General features: G+C 43.3%; 1 protein-coding gene across 2 annotated transcripts in view; it reads left to right on the forward strand.

The window, feature by feature from the left end:
- ANO4 (anoctamin 4) overlaps window positions 1-23,777 on the forward strand; it is a 146,659-nt gene that overhangs the window by 105,753 nt on the left and 17,129 nt on the right. For both annotated transcript variants that reach the window (XM_018556656.1, XM_018556658.1), the window contains 11 exons: window positions 108-204; window positions 1,371-1,431; window positions 2,080-2,162; window positions 4,607-4,747; window positions 11,140-11,304; window positions 11,649-11,685; window positions 17,103-17,214; window positions 19,970-20,027; window positions 20,194-20,291; window positions 20,550-20,692; window positions 22,893-23,045. In XM_018556656.1, coding sequence (XP_018412158.1) covers window positions 108-204; window positions 1,371-1,431; window positions 2,080-2,162; window positions 4,607-4,747; window positions 11,140-11,304; window positions 11,649-11,685; window positions 17,103-17,214; window positions 19,970-20,027; window positions 20,194-20,291; window positions 20,550-20,692; window positions 22,893-23,045 — 1,148 coding nt within the window. The remainder of the gene's footprint in view (window positions 1-107; window positions 205-1,370; window positions 1,432-2,079; window positions 2,163-4,606; window positions 4,748-11,139; window positions 11,305-11,648; window positions 11,686-17,102; window positions 17,215-19,969; window positions 20,028-20,193; window positions 20,292-20,549; window positions 20,693-22,892; window positions 23,046-23,777) is intronic.

The raw sequence follows: 23,777 nt of genomic DNA on the forward strand, positions 1-23,777 counted from the left end.
TCATCTGCTTGAAAAGAGTATTTACTTTTTTAAACACATGAGTTTTTAAATCTTCACTTTTCATGTTTGAAATGTCGTCTATGGTGTCCTGTTTTTTTGTGTTACAGCAGAGAAATCTGTGAAGCCACAAACATTACTATGTGTCCGCTGTGTGATAAATACTGTCCCTTTATGAGGTTATCAGACAGCTGTGTCTACGCCAAGGTAATATGAGTTTCTCTGTGTGACCCTAAGCGCTTGCAGAATTTTTGCAGATTGCACTGGACCGGAACGCAAGCACTAATGTACCTGCATTCCGGGGCGTGGCTGCGGTGCCATTGACTTCAATGCACCGCCACGCCCCCACCCGCCCCTGAATGCAGGGAGCCGCCTGCCCTGTGTTCCGGAGGCCGAACACTCTGGAACGCGGACTTTGTGGGGTGAACCGGCCCTTGTTATGTATGTATGTAGATTTGGCAGGATTGTTACCTCTGATACATTGCAGCACTGAGGTTCTGGGTTCAAATATAACTAGCTGCCTAGCTTCAGAGTTTATATGTTCTCCTGGTGGTTTCACTAGTTAACTCCACATTCTCTGTTGCCTCTCACGGCCAAATGATAGAACAAAGACTATACTATACTATATATCAAAGTGCACTATAAAGCACTATATAATACATTGACATTGTATGAATGAATATAGGAAATAAATTGAGTAAATATATGTATGATGCAGCTTGAAAACAATGTAAGAAAATGTATCAATGTTTTCAGTTCCCCTGCACATTGCTAAATGTTTGATTTGAACGCAGGTTCACATCAATGTGCTTCATGCACCTTACTTTACATTTTATAAGAATAGTACCTGACTTTGTATAGGACTGCCCTGGTCTGAATGGTCACTGTCATTGCCAAGTAATTCAGTCTTGTACATAACATATAAGTGACATGTCTGAGACAGGGGCAAGTTAGTAACGTTAATGCTTTATATTGTAGGCTGCTGTATGGATGCACAGCAGACCACTGGGGTATAAATATTTGATTTACTTGACTCTTCTCTGTGTCCTCATTGATGAATTTCTGAATCCCTACTTACTGCCTGTTCACAATATAAAATCTACCTGTACTTAGAGCACAATGGTTACTTTTTGCTAACGTGTTTGATTTATCAATGCGTCTGCATGGCTAGACCTGAAATCACACATCAGTTATAAGCAGACATACATATGTAACATGTTTTAGGAATTTCAGCAAGTCTCAGAACATTGGAGCCAAATAGGCCATTTGCTAGCCTGCTCTTCTTAATGTATCAATAGGAAAACATGTTTCTGCCAAAGGATCATTAGTTATATTAGAGTAAGCTTCAGAATGATCTCCTTTTTATGTTTTAGGTAACCCATCTTTTCGATAATGGAGCAACTGTGTTCTTTGCAGTGTTTATGGCAGTTTGGGGTAAGTATAATTACTGAAGGTAATCCTTAGAACATTGCACAATACCAGACCGTAATACTATGGAATAAACTGTGTGGATTTTGTCTCATCACAACAAAATCAATATACACATTTAATTAAAGCTGAATACAATAAAGCTACTGTATACACCGGAATCTGTTTTTGTAGTAGCTTTCTGTAATCTGCTCACTAGGATTCAAAGTTGGAGAGGGAGGACCTCTATTAAATAGATTCGCTTGAGTTCAGCAATAACCATTTTTAAACCAGTACCTTGATAAAATTGTGCAGTTTTTTGGAAATGTCTTCTTTTGCGCTCTGAAATCAAAAGCAGCAGATTTTATCTTTCACCGTGTGTCTGTCGTCAAATTTTTTTGCTCCTTTATTTTATATGATGAATCTGTGGAATAACAGAATAGATTAGTTGATGACCTTTAATAGATCATTCCCAGCACCCACATAACGGGTGTAATATCTGAATAATATCAAAATACCTTTCCCTCTTTTACAGAATGTCCTGCTTGTTCCCACTACAGATGGTGGGGTAGTGCTATGAGCCTCAGACACCATATAGGCTTTAGGATTAATTAAAAAAATAAAGTTTTTATATTTTTATGTGTTCATTTCTACATTAATATATTTACATTTTAGCAACTGTTTTTCTGGAGTTTTGGAAAAGAAGAAGAGCGGTGATTGCCTATGACTGGGATTTAATAGACTGGGAAGAAGAGGAGGTAAAGGTTACAGGTTTAACTAGCAGACAGGCTATCATACATCTACAGTATATGTTGTAAACTAAAGGGAACCAGACTTTTAATATCAAAGCTACGGAAATGTGAGTGCAGACTTGCCAATATGATGTTGCCCAGTGATTATACCAATTCACGCTTAAACCCTGATAATATAAAAGAATATTTTACTGTATCAGTCTATGAGAGTAAAGTGTACAGGTAGCTCCTCCCCATATAGGGCTTCTGTGTCATACTATACCACCCCTGCCAACTCAAATACACTATATTGCCAAAAGTATTGGGACACCCCTCCAAATCATTGGATTCAGGTGTTCCATGAAATGTCATTGCTACTTAATATTCCACGGTCAACTGTTACTGGTATTATAACAAAGTGGAAGCAACTGGGAACAACAGCAACTCAGCCACGAAGTGGTAGACAACGTAAAATGACAGAGCGGGGACAGCGCATGCTGAAGCGCACAGAAGTCCCCAACTGTCTGCAGACTCAATAGCTACAGACCTCCAAACTTCATGTGGCCTTCAGATTGGCACAACAACAGTGCGTAGAGAGCTTCATGGAATGGGTTTCCATGGGCGAGCAGCTGCATCCAAGCCTTACATCACCAAGTGCAAGTGGAGACGTCTTCTCTGCGGTGACGAATCACGCTTCTCTGTCTGGCAATCCGATGGACGTGTCTGGGTTTGGCGGTTGCCAGGAGAACGGTACTTGCCTGACTGCATTGTGCCAAGTGTAAAGTTTGGTGGAGCGGGGAAAAGAGTGAAAGGCACTCTTAAGGCATCAGCATACCAAGATATTTTGGACAATTTCATGCTCCCAACTTTGTGGGAACAGTTTGGGGAGGACCCCTTCCTGTTACAACATGACTGAGGCACCAGTGCACAAAGCAAGGTCCATAAAGACATGGATGAGCGAGTTTGGGGTGGAGGAACTTGACTGGCCTGCACAGAGTCCTGACCTCAACCCAATAGAACACCTTTGGGATGAATTCGAGCGGATGTCTCGTCCAACATCAGTACCTGACCTCACAAATGTGCTTCTGCAAGAGTGGTCAAACATTCCCATAGACACAGTCCTAAACCTTGTGGACGGCTTTCCCAAAAGAGTTGTAGCTGTTATAGCTCTAAAGGGTGGGCCAACTCAATATTGAACCCCACGGACTAAGACTGGGATGCCATCAAACTTCATGTGCGTGTAAAGGAAGGCGCCCCAATACTTTTGGCAATATCGTGTATATTTTTACAGTGTTTTGCAAGGTAAATATAGCATTCTACCTTTTGGAAAAAATGAAGGAACACAGCAATATAAACCTGATGGATCTAACAATATCTTAATATACTATGTAAATTTTTTAAAGAAACCATGTAACTACTGTTACTGAACCCTACTTTAAATACTATTTGCCTGGTAGTATAATAGGCTCAACATTTTTGAAGTCACTGGCCCAGAATAAGTCTGTATATCACAAGTTTGGTCTTATTTTGGGTCAGTGACTCCAAAAATAATAAAGCAAGAGACAACAAGGCTTTGAACTGAAGACTGAAGGACAACTGAAAGAGGTCAGTATTAGCAACCTACATATTTCTTTCAGTGCAGGTTTTTAGGGGGACTCCACGTTTCCCCCCCCATTTTTTGGGGGGTGGGATTCCTCTTTAAAATTCCTACCAGACCTATAGGGCCTGGTATGACTTTTGGGGGGAACCCCATGCACTTTTTTAGCGTGTAAAATAACCGAGGTAGCGAGCCGAATAACCAATCCAAACTCCGCTCTGCGACATTCGGCTATTCACTCACTGCCTTTCAGCCCCTGTAGATCGGCTAAGGTGAACGCGTTGTGCACTTCAGTTGAGCTGAACAAGCTGAGCATGTTCGGCTGAACCGAAGGGAGCTGAAGCCCACCGATGTATGGCTGATTTCAGTCAATGTATGGCTGAAATCAGCCGTACGGGGTTGAAGTGAATAGCTGAACGGTGTTCAGCTCACTTCACTTCGGCTCGGTTATTCACTTAAATGCCTTCGTCAGCTTAGTGATTAACCCCCATAATGTTTCTAAGTTTTTAACTCTTTGTTGGGACAGACAGTGTTCAACTCTAGTTTAGAACTGATAATGAAATCTGACAGCACAGTATAGACCGGGTAATTGGCATGTATAAAACACTTAAACATGTAAGCAGACATGTTCTAACAATTTTTAAGTTGTGCTATGTGAATGAGCATACGTAACAAATATAAAATAGGCATTATCCCAATTTGGCTGCAAACGTGGAAGTACGCTTTAAGAATAAGCATCACTCAATAAGGCATGAACTGTGTTAGTGGGAGATATGTTATTTTCTAGGGAACATTATTTTTTCTGCTGGATTTTTTCGTGTAGTATACAAATATAAAATACATGTTTGTCTTTCTTTCTTGTCTTCAAATCTAGGAAGAGATCCGTCCTCAGTTTGAAGCCAAATACTCCAAAAAAGAGCGGCTAAACCCAGTATCAGGAAAGCCGGAGCCTTATCAAGCCTTTGCAGATAAATGCAGCAGACTTGTCGTTTCTGCTTCTGGAATATTTTTTATGGTTTGTTATTTTTTTTTAAAAATAAATTCTTTTATTCTACAAGTTTTTAAGTTTTCAAAACCGAAGAATGTACCCATATCGACACGCAGGTCCGGGCCATAAAAGGACATTCAAAACATGACAACGGAAAGGAGATATAGGGAACAGTCAAACAATAAAATCCCTGAAGGGTTCAATGGAGTGTACATGCATGGGGGGTACTCTCTCTTGGATAGCGGGGGCTAGTCCAAGAGGCCAGCCCTGGTGACCAAGCAGCTAGAACCTCATCTGATGTTGCATTAGTTGGTAAACCCAGAGGATCAGGCGCTTGTCTATATTGCTACCCTGCCTGTATGTGCTTCTATATAATCTGCAAGGTGCATATGTAATTTAGACCAGGGCTAACACCCGTGGGGGGGCACAGCCCCCGCCGACCAGCCGCATAGGTCAGCCCAACGGCATCGGCGGACCCCCGGGGTTACACCCAACTGGACATGGTAACTTTTCCTATAGCGGATGGCCAACTGGACATGGTAACTTTTCCTATAGCGCATGGGGACAGAGCCATGTAGTCATGGGAATAGTGCCAATTGGTCAATGAAGTATAATGGGAGTTCTTGGTCATTGGTGAGTGCTAACTGGTAACATAGGGAGAGCGTTTTGGCTATCGGTCCAGTGTCTACGCAGGTTTGCTCGAAGACTGAGAGGTTCCGCGTGTAGGTAGAGGGGGCTGGAAGGGAGGACAGGAAGTGTGTTAGTTGTAAGCGTCTCCACGTTCCCAGGTTCCTCAGGTCGGGGTCAACAGAGAGGGCACCAATTGCCCGCCAGGATTGTCCGCTAAGAAAATGTAACACCCTGAATTTGCCCCTGGCCAGGAGACGACTAAACAGTCCGTCTTCCAGACCTGGGGGGAACACGGGGTTACCTATGATCGGATGCATGGGTGAGGGCGAAACAGATAGTTTTTGCCTTACGAATGCCCGTCGAGTTACCTGCCAGGTAGACCCTACCGTCGGGTAAAATCTGGTAGATCTAGGTATAGGCCCCTTGCACCATGGTAAGGCTGGCAGCGGAATGTCGGTCATGGACAGTTCTAGCTCAATCCACGGCTTAGTGTCTCTGTGACGGCACCAATCGATCACTCGGGAGAGGTGAGATGCTACGTAATAGAGGTGGAAGTCGGGTAGAGCTAGCCCACCCGCTGCCTTAGGGTGTCACAGAATCGGTAGTCGGAGCCTGGGGACTTTACCGGCCCAAATAAAATTGGATACCATCGTCTGTAGGGATCGGAAGAGCGCGCGTGTGATCAGTATTGGAAGGGCTTGGAAGGGGTTAGGAGACGTGGGAGGATTCTTTGCTTGATAATGTTGCATCGCCAGGTCCAGGAGAACGTGGAGCGAGACCATCCTTGGAGATCCGCCTTAACCTTTTGTAGTAGTGGGGGTAAATTAAGACTGTAGGCGTCCGCCAGGTGTCGGGGTAGGAGGACCCCTAGGTACTTAATCGATGTGGAGGACCACTGATAGAGAAAGTTCCGTGAAAGTCGTGCCAGCATGGGGGGTGGGATAGTCAGGTTCAGGGCCGTCGACTTCTGAGTGTTGATATGGTAGTTAGATAACTCACCATAGCGTTGCAATACCGCGAGTAAGTTGGGTATAGTGGTGTCTGGGGCCGTTAGGAACAACAGTAGGTCGTCAGCAGTGGTCCAGAGCAGTGGTTCCAAGGTCAGGATGAAAATGAGTGGCGAGAGGGGGCAGCCCTGCCTGGTGCCATTTGAGATCGGGAATGAGGCCGACAATGTGCCGTTGATACAAACCCTGGCCGTCGGGTGGGAGTATAAGGCCAAAATCCATGCGAGCATGCCCGGGCCCATCCACACGTGTTCCAATGTAAGTCAAAGAAAGGACCAGTCGACCCTGTCGAAAGCCTTCTCTGTGTCCGTGGACACAATTAAACTTGGGATGGATTTCGACAGGGCCGAGTGTATAACGTTGAGGGCCCGGGTGGTGTTGTCACGGTCTCTCTAGAGGGAAAGAACCCCGCCTGATCAGGGTGGACCAAGAGAGTACCCAAGAGATGGACAGTAGGCTCCTCCACTATTGTGATACTTTTAACTTTGTGGTTTATGTATGACCTGGTCACAACAGTCATCAGTTGTTACAATAATGTGTTTATGACTGTCTGTATTGTAAATCTCAATAAAAACCATTTGAGAAAAAAAAATATATCGGACTGTAGCTTGGGCATACTGTGGGGTCCTTATCTGGCTTGGGGATCACTACTATATTGGCCGACAGCGCATCTCTGGGCATGGGTGCCCCCTCTCCCACCGAATTCCAAGCCGCCAGCATGGGAGTGGTTAGTAGTTCCGGGAAGGTTTTATAATATAAGAGGGTGAACCCGTCAGGACCTGGGGTGTTGGTTTGTTTAATGGCTGCCTCTAGCTCCAGGGATTCGCGTATCTCGGGAGATAGAGTGGGCATGGCGGATGCTTCCAGGTAGGTCCGAATGCGACGTTGTCGCTTCGTTAGAGCCTGGGCGTCCCGGGGGCCGGGGAGATTGTAGAGGTTAGAATAATAATCCCGAAAAGCCGTGACTATGTCTTCCGAGAGATGGCACATCCTGCCAGAGGCAGACTTTATGGCTGGGACGTATGTATGGGATCACTGTTGCCTAAGGGCTTGCGCCAGGGAGCGGCTGCATTGGTTTCCATACTCGCAGAAGTGGCGGCGGCACTTGACCAGCGTAGCTTTCGCTCTGTCCATGTATAGGGATCGTAGGGAGTCACGTAGGGAGCGGAGCTGGGCCAGAAGGGATGGGTCCTGGCGTTGTTTGTGCATGAGTTCTAGTGCATGGATTTGTGTGAGGAGAGATTGCTGCTGACTTAACCATTGTTTCTTGCGGCGGGCACCCAATTTAATCAGGGTGCCTCTTATGTACGCTTTGTGTGCCTCCCATATGATGTAGGGCGAGCAGTCTGGTGTGGAGTTGAATGTGAAATAGGATCGGAGGTCGCGTTCAATCTCAGGGGCCGACCCGGGGTCTTGTATGAGCGACTCATTGAGTCGCCACCTCCAGCTACGAGGCTCCTGGGGGCCCATCTCCAGCGATAGCAAAATTGGGACGTGGTCCGAGTAAGTAATGTTACCTATCTCCGTATGGGAGATCCTAGAGAGGTTGCTGTGGTGTATCAGGAAGAAGTCAATACGGGTATAGGCATCGTGGACTGTCGAGTGGTAGGAATAGTCTCTAGTGTCAGGGTGGTGAATGCGCCATATGTCGGACAGCTGGTGGGCGTGAAGGCAATTTTTGAGGTGTCTCAATGCCGCAAAGGGCAGGTGGGAGGCCTGGTTAGTGGAATCTGCTACAGGGTCTAAGTGTAGATTGAAGTCCCCCCCAATCACGAGCGTACCCTCACGGAAGTCATCCACTTGCAACAGGACCCGTTCCAAAAATGTCACCTGGCCTTGGTTGGGGGCATAGATGTTCATGAAGGTCATTGTGCAGTCACCCACCCTACCCTTTACCATCAAGAGGCGGCCCTCCTCTCCCGAGGACATGTCAAGTAATTGCCACGGCACCGAGCGATTAATCAATATACTGACTCCCCACTAATTTTCGTCAGGGAAGAGACTATTATACGTTACCGGAAAGTGGCGGTCTCGAAGAGAGGGAGCCCGCCCCGTGGCAAAATGAGTCTCCTGGAGGAAGCCCACCTGTATTTTTTGTCTGTGTAGGTCCGTGAGCACCATCCTCCACTTCTCCGGTACATGGAGACCTCTGACGTTGAGCGACAGGATCCTGAGGTGATACATGCTGAAAGATCAAGGAATAGGAGGGTGGGGAGTAGGCTTAGGGCAGGAACACAGTGGGGGGGAACACAGACGTAGACTGGGGGTAAGCGGTACACTGATAGGGGCGAGCGGAAGGAAGGATGAACAGGAAAGGATCACATGTGTCTAAGAGAGCTAACTGATGAACCGGGGTTCACAGTCCCTGTGGCACGATTGGCACTGCAGGGACTAACTAGTGGGGGAACGAGTCTGAGCAGGGTGGGTCAGAGCTCCGTGGGTCAGCAGTTATGAGGAAGGTGTAATACCAGAGAAGAGCAGTGTGAAGGGAAAACCTTTCCCAACTATGGAGGGTGTGTCTGTGTCGAAGGACAGGGAGAGGGACCTATTCCCGCCGGCTGCAGGGGTGGATGAGATATGCGGTCGGCCTCGGGAATCCCCTGGGGCCCCCGGCCATCGACAGAGAGGAATACCTGATTCCCGGGGTGACGGGACCTCTCCAATCCCTCTCCGCTCCAGGCACACACCCCCTGGCAAAGGGCCTCTAGTAACGGTGAAGGGGCATTCAATAAGGCCTAGGGCCCATTAACTCTATAAACATGTAGGAAGAGACTTGAGATAATAAAAAAAATATAGAAACAATAGCAGAAAGAATGAGCAACCAGCTCGCGGTCAATCAGGAGTACCGGAGCCCTGGCACTCTCTGCAAGCCTGAGAACAGGCCATAGGCCAGCAAGACATTGTGGGCCCGGCCGTCCGCAAACAAGCTACTGAGTAAGCAGGCTAACGGAACGGTGCCGGAGCTCGGGGTTAGTCCGGGAGATATCGGTTGTGGAAGGATACAAACGTTGGGCCCCCAAGGGCCGGTTGATATGGCCGGGGCCACGGGTGTAGTTGAGGTGGGTCAGCATATGAAGACCGTCCACAGTCTGAGGTTGATTGTAGTCGGGTAGATCGTCTACTCGGGAAGACGGGCCGGCCGGGAAGGTAGAGGGGCTAAATCTCAACATCCTTTTCAGAGCTCAGCGGAACCGGGAGGGTCTTCCGTCTGCCCGGACAGGAGAGGCTGAGGAGGATGGTCGGGGCTTTGGGGACACCGAGGCGTCATCAGGGAGGTGGGCAAGCCAGTCTGTCAGTCGTACCGGGGGTATCCAGAGTAACTCACATAGGCCCGCCACGTCAGCCGTGGTCCGGACCGTGAACGATGAGCCTTCCTTGCGGACATGCAGGTGGATCGGGTATCCCCATCTGTAGGAGGCGCCAGCCTGGAGAATCATCGAGAGGGCGAAGCAAGGCCCGGCGCCGCAGGGTGTTGCGTGAGAGGTCAGGCAGAACCTGTAGGGCCGCCCTGTCGACTGGTTTCTTCAGCCAGGCCTGGCGTAGGATGGCCTCCTTCATGGAGTAGTATTGAAGCCGGCAGACGACATCTCTTGGGCGGGATGCGTCCGGAGACAGTGGGCCTAGAGTGCGGTGCACCCTATCCAGTAAGATGGAGTCCGGGGCCGTATCGGGGAGCAGGGAGCCGAAGACAGCTTGTACCGTGGAGCAGAGGTCTGCAGGGTTGGTTGCCTCCCGTAAGCCCCGGATTCTCACGTTCTGACACCGGTTGCAGTCCTCGAGGTCTTCCATACGTAGTTGGAGGGCCGCAATAAGCGGCGAAGCCTCCGGTTGTGTGTGCTTCAAGGCCCGAACCCTGGCTTCTAGGGCCGTACATGTGTTGGACACTGCGGCCACCTCCGTAGAGAGCGACTGGATCTCTTGCCTTACCTTTCGTAGGTCGCGCTGGAGGGCCGCCTCTACTCTGGTGACCAGTCCTCCTTAGTAGGCATATAGTTCAGCAAGGCCCGAAACTCCTGCGGGACATCAGACGGTTGTTTGCGGGTCTTGTTTTACAGCATACACTACATCTAACATTGTCAGCCTTGAGGAAGGCAACACCTTAAAGTAATATTCAACTCTCAAGCTTTTTTCAGTACTGAATCTAGATAAAAAATATACAAGTATTTCTGTACATTTTTACTCAAGCACTTACAGTCATCGTGTTTCCAAACAGCTAGCTCCAACACTCTCAGCTTGACTATCCTGAACTTCCTGTCCAGTACAAGATCACAAGAGACAGAGCAGCTTCCAGCAGCTGTCCATCTACTAGCTGGGAGCAGGGAGGGAGGAGAAGAAAGCAGGGGAGTGACTTGCCTTGCTGTGCCTGTATGTTTGTAGAGACACACAGCTTACTAACACACACAAGGGTGGCTCGATAGAATCCACCCTAAAATAAGATATCAACACTCAGAGGACCTGCTGATTCTACCTAGGAATCTAAAACTTTTAAATATTAAGAAGCAGCATCTATTGTAAGTGATTTCACCAACATTTGAAAAAGATTAAAATCCTTTTGAGTTTAATATCAATTTAATCCCCTAAAACCCGTTGGCCCTACTGTTACAGGTAACTGTCAATAATGTCTGAAACCACATTTTTCTCTTCACTCAAGGTGTTCCTCTGTAGGTTCTCACTGAATAAAAATTGTATTTCTTAATATATTACCATATGTCATATTGCTTTTGTAATGGAGTTTGAGAGTATGCTGCTTCTAACAGCTGCCTTTCTTCTTCTTGCTTTCAGATTTGTGTGGTAATTGCTGCTGTTTTTGGCATTGTAATATATCGTGTTGTGACTGTCAGTACATTTGCTGCCTTTAAATGGGCCTTAATCAGGAATAATTCTCAGGTTGCTACCACAGGGACTGCAGTGTGTATCAACTTTTGCATCATTATGCTACTGAATGTGGTAAGATGATATTTATAGCTTTATACTACTTGATTTGTCTGTGAACCGAAACATGAGAGTTTCCTGAATGTGAAATTATGTCACCGAGTCTCATCCCAGCCTGTATAATCAATGCTTTTAAATAATTATGTGTTCTTGTATTTGGTTAGTTAATGTAGTTAATGACTGGAATAGGTCAAATTACTCTCAACAATCTGAATGTTCTGAATTATGTTCAGAAATGTTTATTTATAGATAATAGCTTTTATTCAAATTATTGTTTTGTGGTCTTTACTTTTGATAATGGGAAAAATAGCTACTTTATAACGTGCAGCTAAAATTTTTCTTTTGGGCCTATTTTGCAGCTCTATGAAAAGGTTGCACTCTTCCTCACTAACCTTGGTAAGTGTAATACTACATATTATATTTGTTTTTGCTTTTTGCTTTTTTCCCTCTTCAAATTTGTAGCAGTATTTAAAAGCTTACTTTAAGAGCCCAAAAAATAAATACCGGTCTACATGTCATCTCATTTTTTATTTATTTCTAATGCATAGCAGATGTGTCTTTTTTACCTCTTTCTCTAAAAAACATTATTGATTTTGAAGCTGTTTGTGAAGTCCACACAGTGCAAAGAGGATTTCAGCATAATCTAAGATGTACAGTACCCTAACTAGTATTGACAGCAGTACATCGTCGTAAGAGCCCCACACTGTTGACTGTTGAATCAACAGGGGAGGGGGGTTTAGGTTTGTGGTAGACTGGCCTTTTTAAGGCTTATTTATGGAGGGCGTAGAATTTAGGGGCTCATCAGACCCACAGAATAATAGTTGAAGATTAATAAACATACTTACAAACACCACAAGTTGTCATTATTATGACACTGTTGCTTGATCACCATTGATCATTTGATGTCAGGCCTGCCAAGAAGTCCCACCTGTCTCCTCAATTTCTTGACCATTAGTCTTGTTTTCCTGGTATCAGGTAGGGTGACTGGTTGGAATCTCACAACTGGGAAAAATGCAGGAACCCAGAAAAAGATGTGCGAACAGTCCACAAGACCAATGGGAATATGAATAGGCAGTAAATACAATAAATAAGAGTTCTCACGTTCTGTAAGTGACTGTGTCGGACCAATTTTGGTTGAATCTTCATAGATTTCTATACTTATTTTTATCTGTTTCACATTATAGTTTGCCATTTCTATTTTGTTTATTTGCTGCTATGGAATTGTGTACAAGTTAATACTTCAATATTATACTCATGTCGTCATTAGACTTTCTCATTCTGCCTGTCATGGGGGAGCTGTTGTTTATGTTGCTCATGTCTATTGTTGTTCTTATGTAATGATTTTCATGTGCCTTAATAAAGGAATTTAAAATAAATAAATAAATAAAAGAGTTGCTCACAGTCAGGTATAAGCCAAAGTCTCTAACCGGAAAGCACCTGGGATACACCAGAATCAGCTTCAGAATCCTGGCCAGGTCAGCAACAGAGGGCAACTGTACCAAAGGGAAATCCAAAAGAAGTGAAGTCAGAATCCAGGACAGGTCAGCAACAAACAGAAGGCAAGGTACAAAGGATAATCCAGAAGCAGGTGAAGGACAAGCAGAAGTTCTGTAACCAGAAATCCAATAGGCAGTACCCAGGATGCACAAAGCAAGGAATATACAGAGGCAAAGGCAGGAACAGGAAGTCAGTATTTATAGAGGGTATATTAGGTAACTGCCTGCAGCTGACCCAGAGGCGGCTCTAGACTTTGTGAGGCCTTAGGCGAAACTCAAAACGTGAGGCCCCCACCTACACCAATAATCAGGGCTTGAAAAATCCACTGGTCCTCTCGTCTGTGACTAGAGGACGCCGGAGCCCGACGGGTAGCTTCCCGGCCGGCCGTTGTAATTTACACAGCCGGCCGGGAGCTTTACATTCAATCGATCGTGCGTCTCTAGAGATGCCCGACCACTTGTATAGGAGCAGGTGTCACTGCCTTGCCGGTCCTGAGATCCGCTGTGCCCGATGCAGCCGGGACCGGCACGGCTGCTCTGTGACAGGAGATCAAATGAGAGTTCAGTACACAATCTCTCTTTGATCTCCTCTCAGTCCCTGAATGCAGGAAGTGGAGTATAATACACCACTTCCTGCATTCAGTGTCACTCTCCAGCTAAAGAAGCGGATGAAGTAGATCTCTGGGGGTCCCTATGTGACATTAGGGGTCATGGACCCCTGATGTCTCCATAAAGAGGGCCTGTCATGTAAATTGGCTATCACATAGGGGGCTTCTTAGCCCACTATGTGATAGCAATAAAGTTGTGTAAAAAAAAAAGAAATTGCACCTATTGTGCCGCACATGTTACATATCGCTGCAAACGTCGCAGTGAGAGCAATAATTTTAGGGCCATTAATCACTTATAACATTAAACTGATGAGTGGTAAAAGCATTTTAAGGGGTAAGATGTAAGGACCGCGCAGAGGGCAGAGGTAAGGACCGCGTAGAGGGCAGAAGTAAGGAATGCGCAGAGGGCAGAAGTAAGGAATGCGCAGAGGGCAGAAGTAAGGAACGCACAGAGAGCAGAAGTAAGGATCGCACAGAGGGCAGAAACAAAACACACAGTTCAGTAGTAAAGAACGCAATGAATCCTGCTTTCCTATCACACACTATGGGGTGACAGCACAGAAGCATTTGCTCACTGGTATTGGGCAGCTTGATTTTTTACATGAAAAGTTAGGAGAGTTGTCCCCTGATACAGCGCTGCACGAAGGGTAAGGGCGTATGGGTGTGGAATTTAGTATTAGGTGTGCAGCTTCTTTTTAGTGTGGACCGGGGTGTCCAATGTTAATCAAAAAGAACAGATAAAAAGGAGGACAGAAGCGCTACACGGCGATCGCATGGCGCGGGGGGAGGGCGGGTTGCATGTGGTGCTACATGGCACCGCCATGCCCCCTCCTATCCCAAAACAAAGTGTGCCAGGCGGGACGCACTGGAACGCAGTCTTTATGGCGTGACTGGGTCCTGACAACAGTATTTTTAAAACAAGAATGATTTTTTTTTTTAGCATGTATTTTCCTTTTTTTAGGCTGGGTTCACACCTGGGCGGTTGTAATGTGCGCGTCAATTGCACATTTTTGGCCGCATGGTTTTTGCATGTTTTTCTGTCCACGAAACGTGCGTCAAATTTGACGCACATTTTACAAAATCTAATATGCGGAAGTCAATGGATCAGCGCGGAAATCCGCCCCAAAGAAGCTCAAGTACTATTTTGAGCGTTGGACGTTTTTCAGCGCTTTGATCAGCACTGAAAAACGCCCAGGTGTGAACGCAGCCTTAGGAGGGGTGCTTCACTTACCTGAACTCCATGCAGCTGCTGCTCTTCACCCTGATGTTATCGGCCTCCTCCAAAGCCTCTGCAAGTCTCTCTCTGCAGAGAAGGAAGTGGTGCTGCTGGCACCCCATTCTCCCTGTGAGGCAGTGGCAGATGGGGGGGCGGAACTTGTGTGGAGGTTGTGGGCACCTCATTCTACCCGCGAGGCCGGTGTTCTGTCGACACGGCAGTGGCCGATGGGGAGGGGGCGGGGCTTGTCCTGAGGCTGCGGGCACCGACCCCATTCTCCCCGACCCTGCGAGGCCCTCGTAAGCGCGAGGCCTTAGGCGACCGCCTAACTCGCCTAATTAGAGAGCCGCCTCTGAGCTGACCAGTAGGTAGGGACGAGAGACTAAGACAGTGCAACTAGTCGGAGCCGAAAATTCTAACACAAAACAAAAGCCCACCAGTGGCTCCAGAAGAAAGTGACTGTTCCAAAGACAGGAGGTCCCATGATTGATCCTAGGCATGGATGTGACATTTGACAAGTTCACTTTAAGGAAAATACATCTAGAGACCATTCTCTGAAGCTCAATGCTGTTTCTTTGCAAAAGGAACATTCACTGCTATGTAAACAGTCTCTGTTCCTTTCATAAGTGAACCCCTTTAAAGATGCAATACTCACCACTAAGCACAACTAAACAGTGTACTAGAGCAGAGGTGCTTATCCTGTGGGTTGGAACCACCAAACAGGGTTCAAAAATAAATCTAATCTAAACCCAAAAACAAAAATGCAATATATTGCAGCTTACCGGTTATTGGATGTGGTGCCAGTAACATGCTTCTTGTCTTAGGGTGGCAACTTTCACATGGGCGTTCTGGAATACCTGTGGGAAGAACCTACAGATTCCTGCGTCAGGTGTCCCCGCTTAGATGTGGCTGCTGTATCCGTTCAAGTTAATGATCAGGTGACAGCAGCCACATCTGTAAGCATGTAATTAGTATGTAGTACAGTATAGTATTCAGTTTGAAAAAGATCACTGTTCCTGGATGCAGGATAGATGCGTCCTGGGACAATGATCTATTCCAACAGGTACAGTGGCCGCATCTAAACAGGACACCTGGGATTCCTGCCTCAGGAATCTGTAGTTTCTTGCCACAGGAATCCCAAATCATTCAGTGTGAATGATTACAATATACAGTATTGTATCCATGGGGAAGCAGTGTTGTCACTACAGGACAGGAATACACACATCTTCCCTTTTCCTCTTCTCCAAAACATAGAAGGAAGGAGTTCTGATGTCCTCGAAGATATTTGGGAACAATGTCACTGATAAGAATGCAGCAAAGGCATAGATCACAGGGGGTTATCTGCTCACTTAATTTCTTGCGGGATTAACAGGTATTTGTTGCACTTGTATGACAAATATAACAAAAAACTTTCAATAATATATTTAACAGGGCAAAAGTGAGCAAATAAAGGAGGTTTGTTGTTAGGGTTTAAATACACTTTAATTTGGGGCTATCCATATTGTTAGAAATAGTATTTGTATTGCTTTATTAATAACACAGCTCTAAAACAATGGTGGTCCTAGAAAAGGGTGCACTGGTGCTTGGACTCAACATTAAATTCATTGAGCACCTCTGGATCAGAGCAGCACAGCCTATAGGAAAAGAGGACTACAAAAAAGGATACTACTTTTTTATTTTATAATCCTGTGTTACAGTTTCTTTACAAATGTATGTATAAAGTGTATCTGTTTATCTGGAATCATGATTCCTTCCTATTACCAGATCAAGCTACTTTATACTAATCTTTCAATGTGCATACAATCAAAATAAAACTAAGATACCTTTTTGAATCAAATGTATATTGTATATATATATATTATTTTTTAATTTTTTTTTGTCTGTATGTCATATACATATTAATGATATATAAAATCAAATGTCCTGTGACGTAGGAAAACCCACATAATGTGGGTCGTATACATTGTTTATTATATAATGTTTATTCATTGCTGTTGCCTGTTCCTTGATATTGAACATACAGGTGAAACTCGAATAATTAGAATATCGTGCAAAAGTAATTACAGTAATTGCTGCAAAAGGGGCCCAAACCAAGTACTGAGTACATATGCATGCTTATACTTTTCAGAGGTCCGATATTGTTCTATGTACAATCCTTGTTTTATTGATTGCATGTAATCTCATTTTTTGAGATTATGGATTTGGGGTTCTTGGGGTTTTCATGAGCTGTAAGCCATAATCATCACAATTATGACAAATCACAGCTTAAACTATCTTGCTTTGCATGTAATGAGTCAATATCATATATTAGTTTCACCTTTTAAGTTGCATTAGTGAAATAAATGAACTTTGCACGATATTCTAATTATTCGAGTTTCATCTGTATAGTAGAGAACTCTACTTACCCAGTAATTGCACATAAGTTTGTTGATTACTTGCGATCTAAGTGAAAATGGTTAAAATCTACAGTTGTGCACATGTTTTTGCCCACAGAACAGCCACGTACTGAATCAGAATGGGAGAACAGCTTTACTTTGAAAATGTTTCTTTTTCAGTTTGTCAATCTGAACAGTTCAACCTTTTACATAGCATTCTTCCTTGGAAGGTAAGGGCATTTCTTGTAAGTTTTCCTTTTTGAGTATAGAAGTCTGGAGCGTTCTTAGGGTGGTAGCGGTATTAGGTTTTAACATCGAACACATTTCCACAAACAGGCATTGCTTGCAGTATTGATATTTCTGTCCTACATTTGACACAGGTTGTATGGATCTAAAATGTTAGCATAAAACACATTGATCCAATTTGAATACCTTAAAAGTATGTCATACACACAACAACTACACGTTTTTTGTTGTTTAGAAGCACCAAGGGCAATCCTTATCCCTCACAAGGGAGGAGTACCGAGCATATGTGCAGGGCGCAGCCCCAAAAACTGTCAAGGGAACTGGAACATCTGAAAAAAAGCAGAAAAGGGGCGCCTTTCCTAGTGCCGATTTGTTTATTCCAATAAAGTCATCAAGAATGTACTGACAGGTACTCACAATGTTGAAGTAAAAACGAGCTGCAGAACAGTAAAAACGAGCAGTACAAGGATCCGCGTAGAGCGTCCTGTATGAGAATCACTGGGGTGTCGACGCGTTTCCGGGGCACGCCCCCTTCATCAGGACGTGATAACAGTCTCCTCCCTGCTATGGCTAAAAAAAGGGCAGCTGGGACGTGATTGGCCCGGATAATGGGAGCTGATAGGACGTCAGCATATTGTGTGTGGTGTCATGGTGATGGGCAGACTAAATAAACCAAATTGTTGGGTTTTCATGCTGCTGTTAGGTGTAAAAGTGAATAATTTCCAAAAGTGAATCAAATGTATTATATTATGAAATGGTTTTGCAAGAATGTATACGGAGTTAAGAAATTGTATTGCTTATAGGGGTGACAGAAATTGAGATTAAATTGTCTCAAGTCTTAATTCCTTATTGCATTCATGTGTTGTCCACAGAGGCGTATCAGACTTTTACAGGCATCTATATACATTATAATGAAGTGTAAATAGTAAACCTGACAGTTTTAAGTAAGCGACCCAGCTACTACCAGTAACAACTTTGGCTATTTTCAAATTGTTTGCTCTGTCTTCCTTCTCTGTGTACAAAATTAAAATTCTCCAGAACTCCATCCCACAACCAGCAAACAGGAGCTGTCAAACTTGTTTCTAATCCACAAAAAAGCCTTAGCGCTATGTTGTAAAGACCCACCAACACATATGTAAGTTGCAGCATACTAGCCAATCCCCACCCTGTGTTATGTTGTCCTACTTTATTCTATAGCAGCCTTTCCCAACCAGTGTGCCTTGGCACCATGAGATGCCATCTGGCTTCCTCAGGGGTGCCTTGAAATCTTGTGATGGTAGCACAATAAAATGAAGGGGGACTGAGGGCGCTGATGTGAAGAGGGGACTGAGGATTCTGATGTGAAGAGGGGAAACCCCACTTTTTTGTACTTTTGCATGGCGTTTCCCCTTAAAATCCATTACATTTTAGACTGTGGAGGCTTGAGAAATGTTGGTCTATAGGATCCCTGATTGAAAAGAAAACATCAAGCGCAATAACTTGGCTGAGATGAGGCTTACTTGGATGCTATTTCACTCCTCCCTGTGGTAACTTGTTTAAGGCAGCTAAAGACCTCTCATGAGAAAAAAACAAAATATAAATAATTTTAAAACTAATAAAACATTCTCACTGTGTGCCCGCTGATTTATCAGCTGTTATTTTCTCTCTGCTCCACAGCTAAATCTTTGTATAGAGACATCTGTCAGATGCTCGCTTTCCCAGCTATAGTTGACAATTATATAATGGACAATAGTAGGGGTTGTATGCCTAAATGCACCTAATTGCACTTAGAGTCCACCAAACCAAATTTAGTTCTTGCATTTGATATCTTACCTAGGATTTTTTCACTGTTTACTACAAATGGGCCTCTTTATTTAGTCCCCTATGTTTAAAAAATATGTAGGCATCCCTAACTTTAAATATGTAGGCATCCCCTCCTCAATATGCCACCTATCTCCATAAAATAAATAAGATTGCTTGTGAAGATGTGCTATGTTGTAGGAAAGATTTAGAAATGTTAATGTGCCTAAGCAGTACCCTTAAAATGTACCATTGCTTGGAATTCCTCCTGAAAAAATAGCAGTTCTTAGCTTTCTCTGCTAGTCTCAGGAGATTTAATATGGTATTTGGTGATGTCACTACTTTACTGCTCATTGTTGTTCTTGCTGGAGTTTATTACTTAAGGAAGCAAAGGCCCAGCCTCTACCAAGATGGCTGCCTTCACACAGAGACATGGGGCAGAACAAAACATTGTAAGTCAGTAATGGGGAAAAGATCAGCTGCATGGAGACCATAGGCAATGTTATTTGCAAGCCCTTTGGCCTCTGTCTGCCTTTTTTGCGCACAACTTCCACAGTTCACTCCCTCTTTAAGTTCTCAAAACTTATCTATCTACATATCTATAAATATTTGGGTAGATTTTTGCCTGTAGTTCAAATGTACTGGTCCCTTGATATACAAGTAATGTAATGCAATAGCATATCTTCATATTCATCGAAATATATGCCAACTTTCAATCTTCTTATGAAGATCATAACTGGATCACTACTTTTGAATGCAAAAGTCTGTGGCACCTTTAGAATTAAGGGCACTGGACAGTTACCCAGATAGCCTGCATTGTATTTGTCCCGTACCATTTATAACATGTTGCTTGTAAAGATCAATTTTTAGCTTACACTTGATAGGTTTATTTTAAATAGTTCAACGGAATACGTCTGTATTTCACTATTCAGATATGCATGTACATTTTATTTTTTAAAGGTTTACCGGAAGGCCGGGTGCTTATTTAAGGCTTATCAACAGATGGAGGCTGGAAGAGGTTAGTATTTTTACTAAGCCTTTTCTTTTTTTACTTTTTTCTGTGTTTTTGCTAAGACTTTTTACTAAGTCTTTGAAGTTTAGTTGATAAAATGAAGAGTTGCATGAAATGCAAAAAATATTAAAGAAGGCTGTTTAAATAATATTGTTTTCCTATGTATTTGTAGTGTCACCCCAGTGGATGCCTTATTGATTTATGCATGCAGATGGGCATAATAATGGTACTGAAGCAAACCTGGAATAACTTTATGGAGCTTGGCTACCCGTAAGTAAATGTAAAGTAGTAATGCTTAGTCAGTAGGGGTTGCAAAGTTATCCTGTAATCAGCTGTTCTACATATACCACAACAGTGCAAAGAATAGTGCAGTGCAGTAACCTATAACAACCAGATTATTCTTTACTGTAGTCAGAGGCACCTCAAGATGTTTTATGGTTAGTTTCTATGGCTTACTGTACTTTGTATTGCAAAAAATAAAAGTTTTCATAATTTAATTAGTAATATTATTGATTGTTAATAATCTAGGTTAATTCAAAATTGGTGGACTCGTAGAAGATTAAGGCTGGAGCATGGTGCTCATGGGAAAGCTAGCTTTCCACAGTGCGAGAAAGATTACAACTTGCAGCCTATCAATCCTTATGGATTATTTGAAGAATACCTTGAAATGAGTAAGTCCTGTTATTTTTCTTTCAACCCATGATGTGGTGGCCTCATGTTGCAACTCATGAAACAATTTTAAAAGAGAACTATGGCCAAACTTTGGCCGTAGTACTCTTTAGGGTCACAGGTGGAAATGTACAAGAGCTGCGCTGCAGACGGGACAGATCCTGACAATATTGTCGGGACACACCCTGCTACATGATTGACAGATGGCTCTGCCTCTCTAGGCAGCAGTGCCTGCCCCTCCACCATCTGTTCCTCTAGTCATCGCTGGTTTAATGGAGAGGGAAGGGGGTGATCCCTGTGGGGGTGACTGCAGAGAGAAGATCATGAACTAAGCTATCAGCAGTATGTGATCGCTCGTTTCTCGATCAATAGAGCCCATGTGTGACAGCTGCAGCATCACACGTTAGCTCTAACTATTGGGATGAATGTACTTCACTCATCCCATAATTCTCCTTTAAGGGAATATGTATTTGTCAGGTACAATACAAAGGCGAGCTTGTATTCATGCTATTATAAAATGTTTTTATAATTGTTTCTTGTCATTCCCTAAAAACTGTTTGTAGAATCTCATTTCAAACTTTACAGGATCTCTAGGGTCACTCTGGGCAAGAACTGTGGGTTACTAAAGTTTTTACATAAACCAATTCATGATATGAACACAAAACAGGGAGTGTTCTGAATGGATCATAAAACATAAATTAGCATATGGTACATGCCTCTAAATATAACAAATATATATTATAATACAAATATATATAAATATGATATAAATCTATCTAACAAAGCCCTATATAGCTGTAAAAACTCAGCCTTTCAAATAAGAATAAAATACAAAAAACTTCTTCCGATATCAGTATCGAGCAAGTAAGGGTGATGCAAGTCTTATTCATTTATGTTTCATGGTAGTTTTTCTACTGAGTTTTATTCAGCATGAAGAAAAAAATTGAAACTTTTTCGTCCCCAGTGGAATCATTTTTTTTCTTGACTGAATATTGCAGCTTATTCACAAGACACTGACTCTCTTGCCTGTTGTCACTGCACTGATAAAAGAGCGGAAATTATTATAAAAAATTGCTTGCTAAACCACAAGTGTCACAGTTAATGGTACATCTGGCAAAATGCCACTGAACTGATGCAAAGCTACTAATTACTTTTAGGAGTCTTTTTCTGCCACTTGAAAAATGAGAGCAAAAAGAAGTGTTTTTTTAGGAGTTGGCTAAATCCCTAAGTATTGCTCGAAGCAGCACTGCTATGTTTATTATAATTGCCGATTAATTCATACACATAATGCATTTTTTTTCTCTAGCACTTCTTTTTTTGCTGGGAAGTAAATGCCCCCTTAACTATGTTAAAAGAAAATATTTTCTAGTATAAATAAAATGACACTCCATGCTTCTAAGCCCCACAGTGGTTTCTCCTATTCGAAAAGTTCCCATTTCATCCTGATCCAAAGCAGTAATTTCAGATTTTACCTGCAGCACCACCTACAGATAAAATTTGGCATGGGATGGGACTTTGAGATAGGGCATTTCCTGTGTGTAGAAAACATCTTCCCTTGTAACCACAGACAATTTGTAAAAATACATTGAAAATGTATATACAGTAAGCAAACTTGGTCTTTATGCTTTTCAGTACTACCCCTCTTTACTACCCCTCCTTACTTATAAGTGACAGCAAAGAGTTAAAGTGAATGTAAACACTACATTTTAGTTATTTTAGCTTTGGATATAGTAGGGAAGAGTTAAAGCCCTTCTTTTTTCCTGTATCCTGTTGGGGAGATTTTACTTCACTTCCTGTCATAGAGACGCAACAGGAAGTGGGAGGGACGTTCTGCAAAGTGAGGAAAATTGCCGTCTTAGATAGTTGTCACAGGTTCAGATGTGCCCATTGTAGGATTTACCTCCACCTCATGTTTTGGTGACAACACTAACATTTTGGATTTCCCATTCTTTTCTATTTCTGGGACAATGGTCCATAAGACAAATGGAGAGGGCAATTCTACTTAATGGGATCACAGACAGTAACACAAACTTGACAGGAGTCTTGATGCTTCCCTTCTCTATCCAAAACTAAAAAGTTTGGGCTTTACATACTTTACTCTTTCCCATGATAAGACAATGCCAGCATTCCTTCACACTTTTAGCTTTGGGATGTTGTGTTATACAGTAACTTGACACAAATGTTTACCTTTTTCCTTTCCAGTTCTTCAATTTGGCTTTACAACAATATTTGTGGCAGCTTTTCCACTGGCACCACTCCTTGCCTTACTTAACAACATTATTGAAATCCGACTTGATGCTTACAAATTTATCACTCAGTGGAGAAGACCTTTAGGATCACGAGCCAAGGACATAGGTGTGGTAGACTGCCCTAATTCCTTTTTTGTATATAAATGTCAGTATAAATGTAGTAAGTCATTGGGGGTGATTTACTAACCTAAACACACGCACGCACTAGGTGCGTGTGATTTTTACACAGCAAAACGTATTTATCAACCAAAAAGTCTCTAAAAGCATATTTCCACTAATGCCATATATGGAAAAATCATGCACATGATGCATATATAATGCTGCTTCACAGTTTAGACAAAAATGGTTAGCTCATGCATTTACATTCCTGCATTCATCAACGCAAGCAACACAACATAGAGCTAATTTACACAACATCACCTTGCAAATTCATGCAGGGCTTTGCACAACACACCTGCTGGGTGTGTACACACTACAAAGGTGTTTAGATTCCACCCATAGATCATGCTGGGAGGGGAACACACTACAGAGGTGTATACATGTTCGTGGTGTGTTTATAAAGTTAGTAAATCAACCCCATTATATAAGATTTGTTAGAAATAGTGTTCAGGGACATCACTTTTGAAGTAAGATTGTTCCACTGGTACTAATGTGGTGTATCCAAGTACCACTTGGCTGAATTCATACTGTAGTATGTGTGCTTTGGTTCTTCAATCTGCATTCAATAGTATTGATCTCCTTTAGGAGCCTCCTTGGTCCAAGATTGAGTCAGCATCTAAGTGGAATATTCTGAACTTTACTTTTTGTACAGAACATTAAATGAGTGTATATATGTTTT

This window comes from Nanorana parkeri, unplaced genomic scaffold, assembly GCF_000935625.1.
Source record: "Nanorana parkeri isolate BGI_ZX_2015 unplaced genomic scaffold, ASM93562v1 scaffold244, whole genome shotgun sequence".
NCBI lineage: Eukaryota > Metazoa > Chordata > Amphibia > Anura > Dicroglossidae > Nanorana > Nanorana parkeri.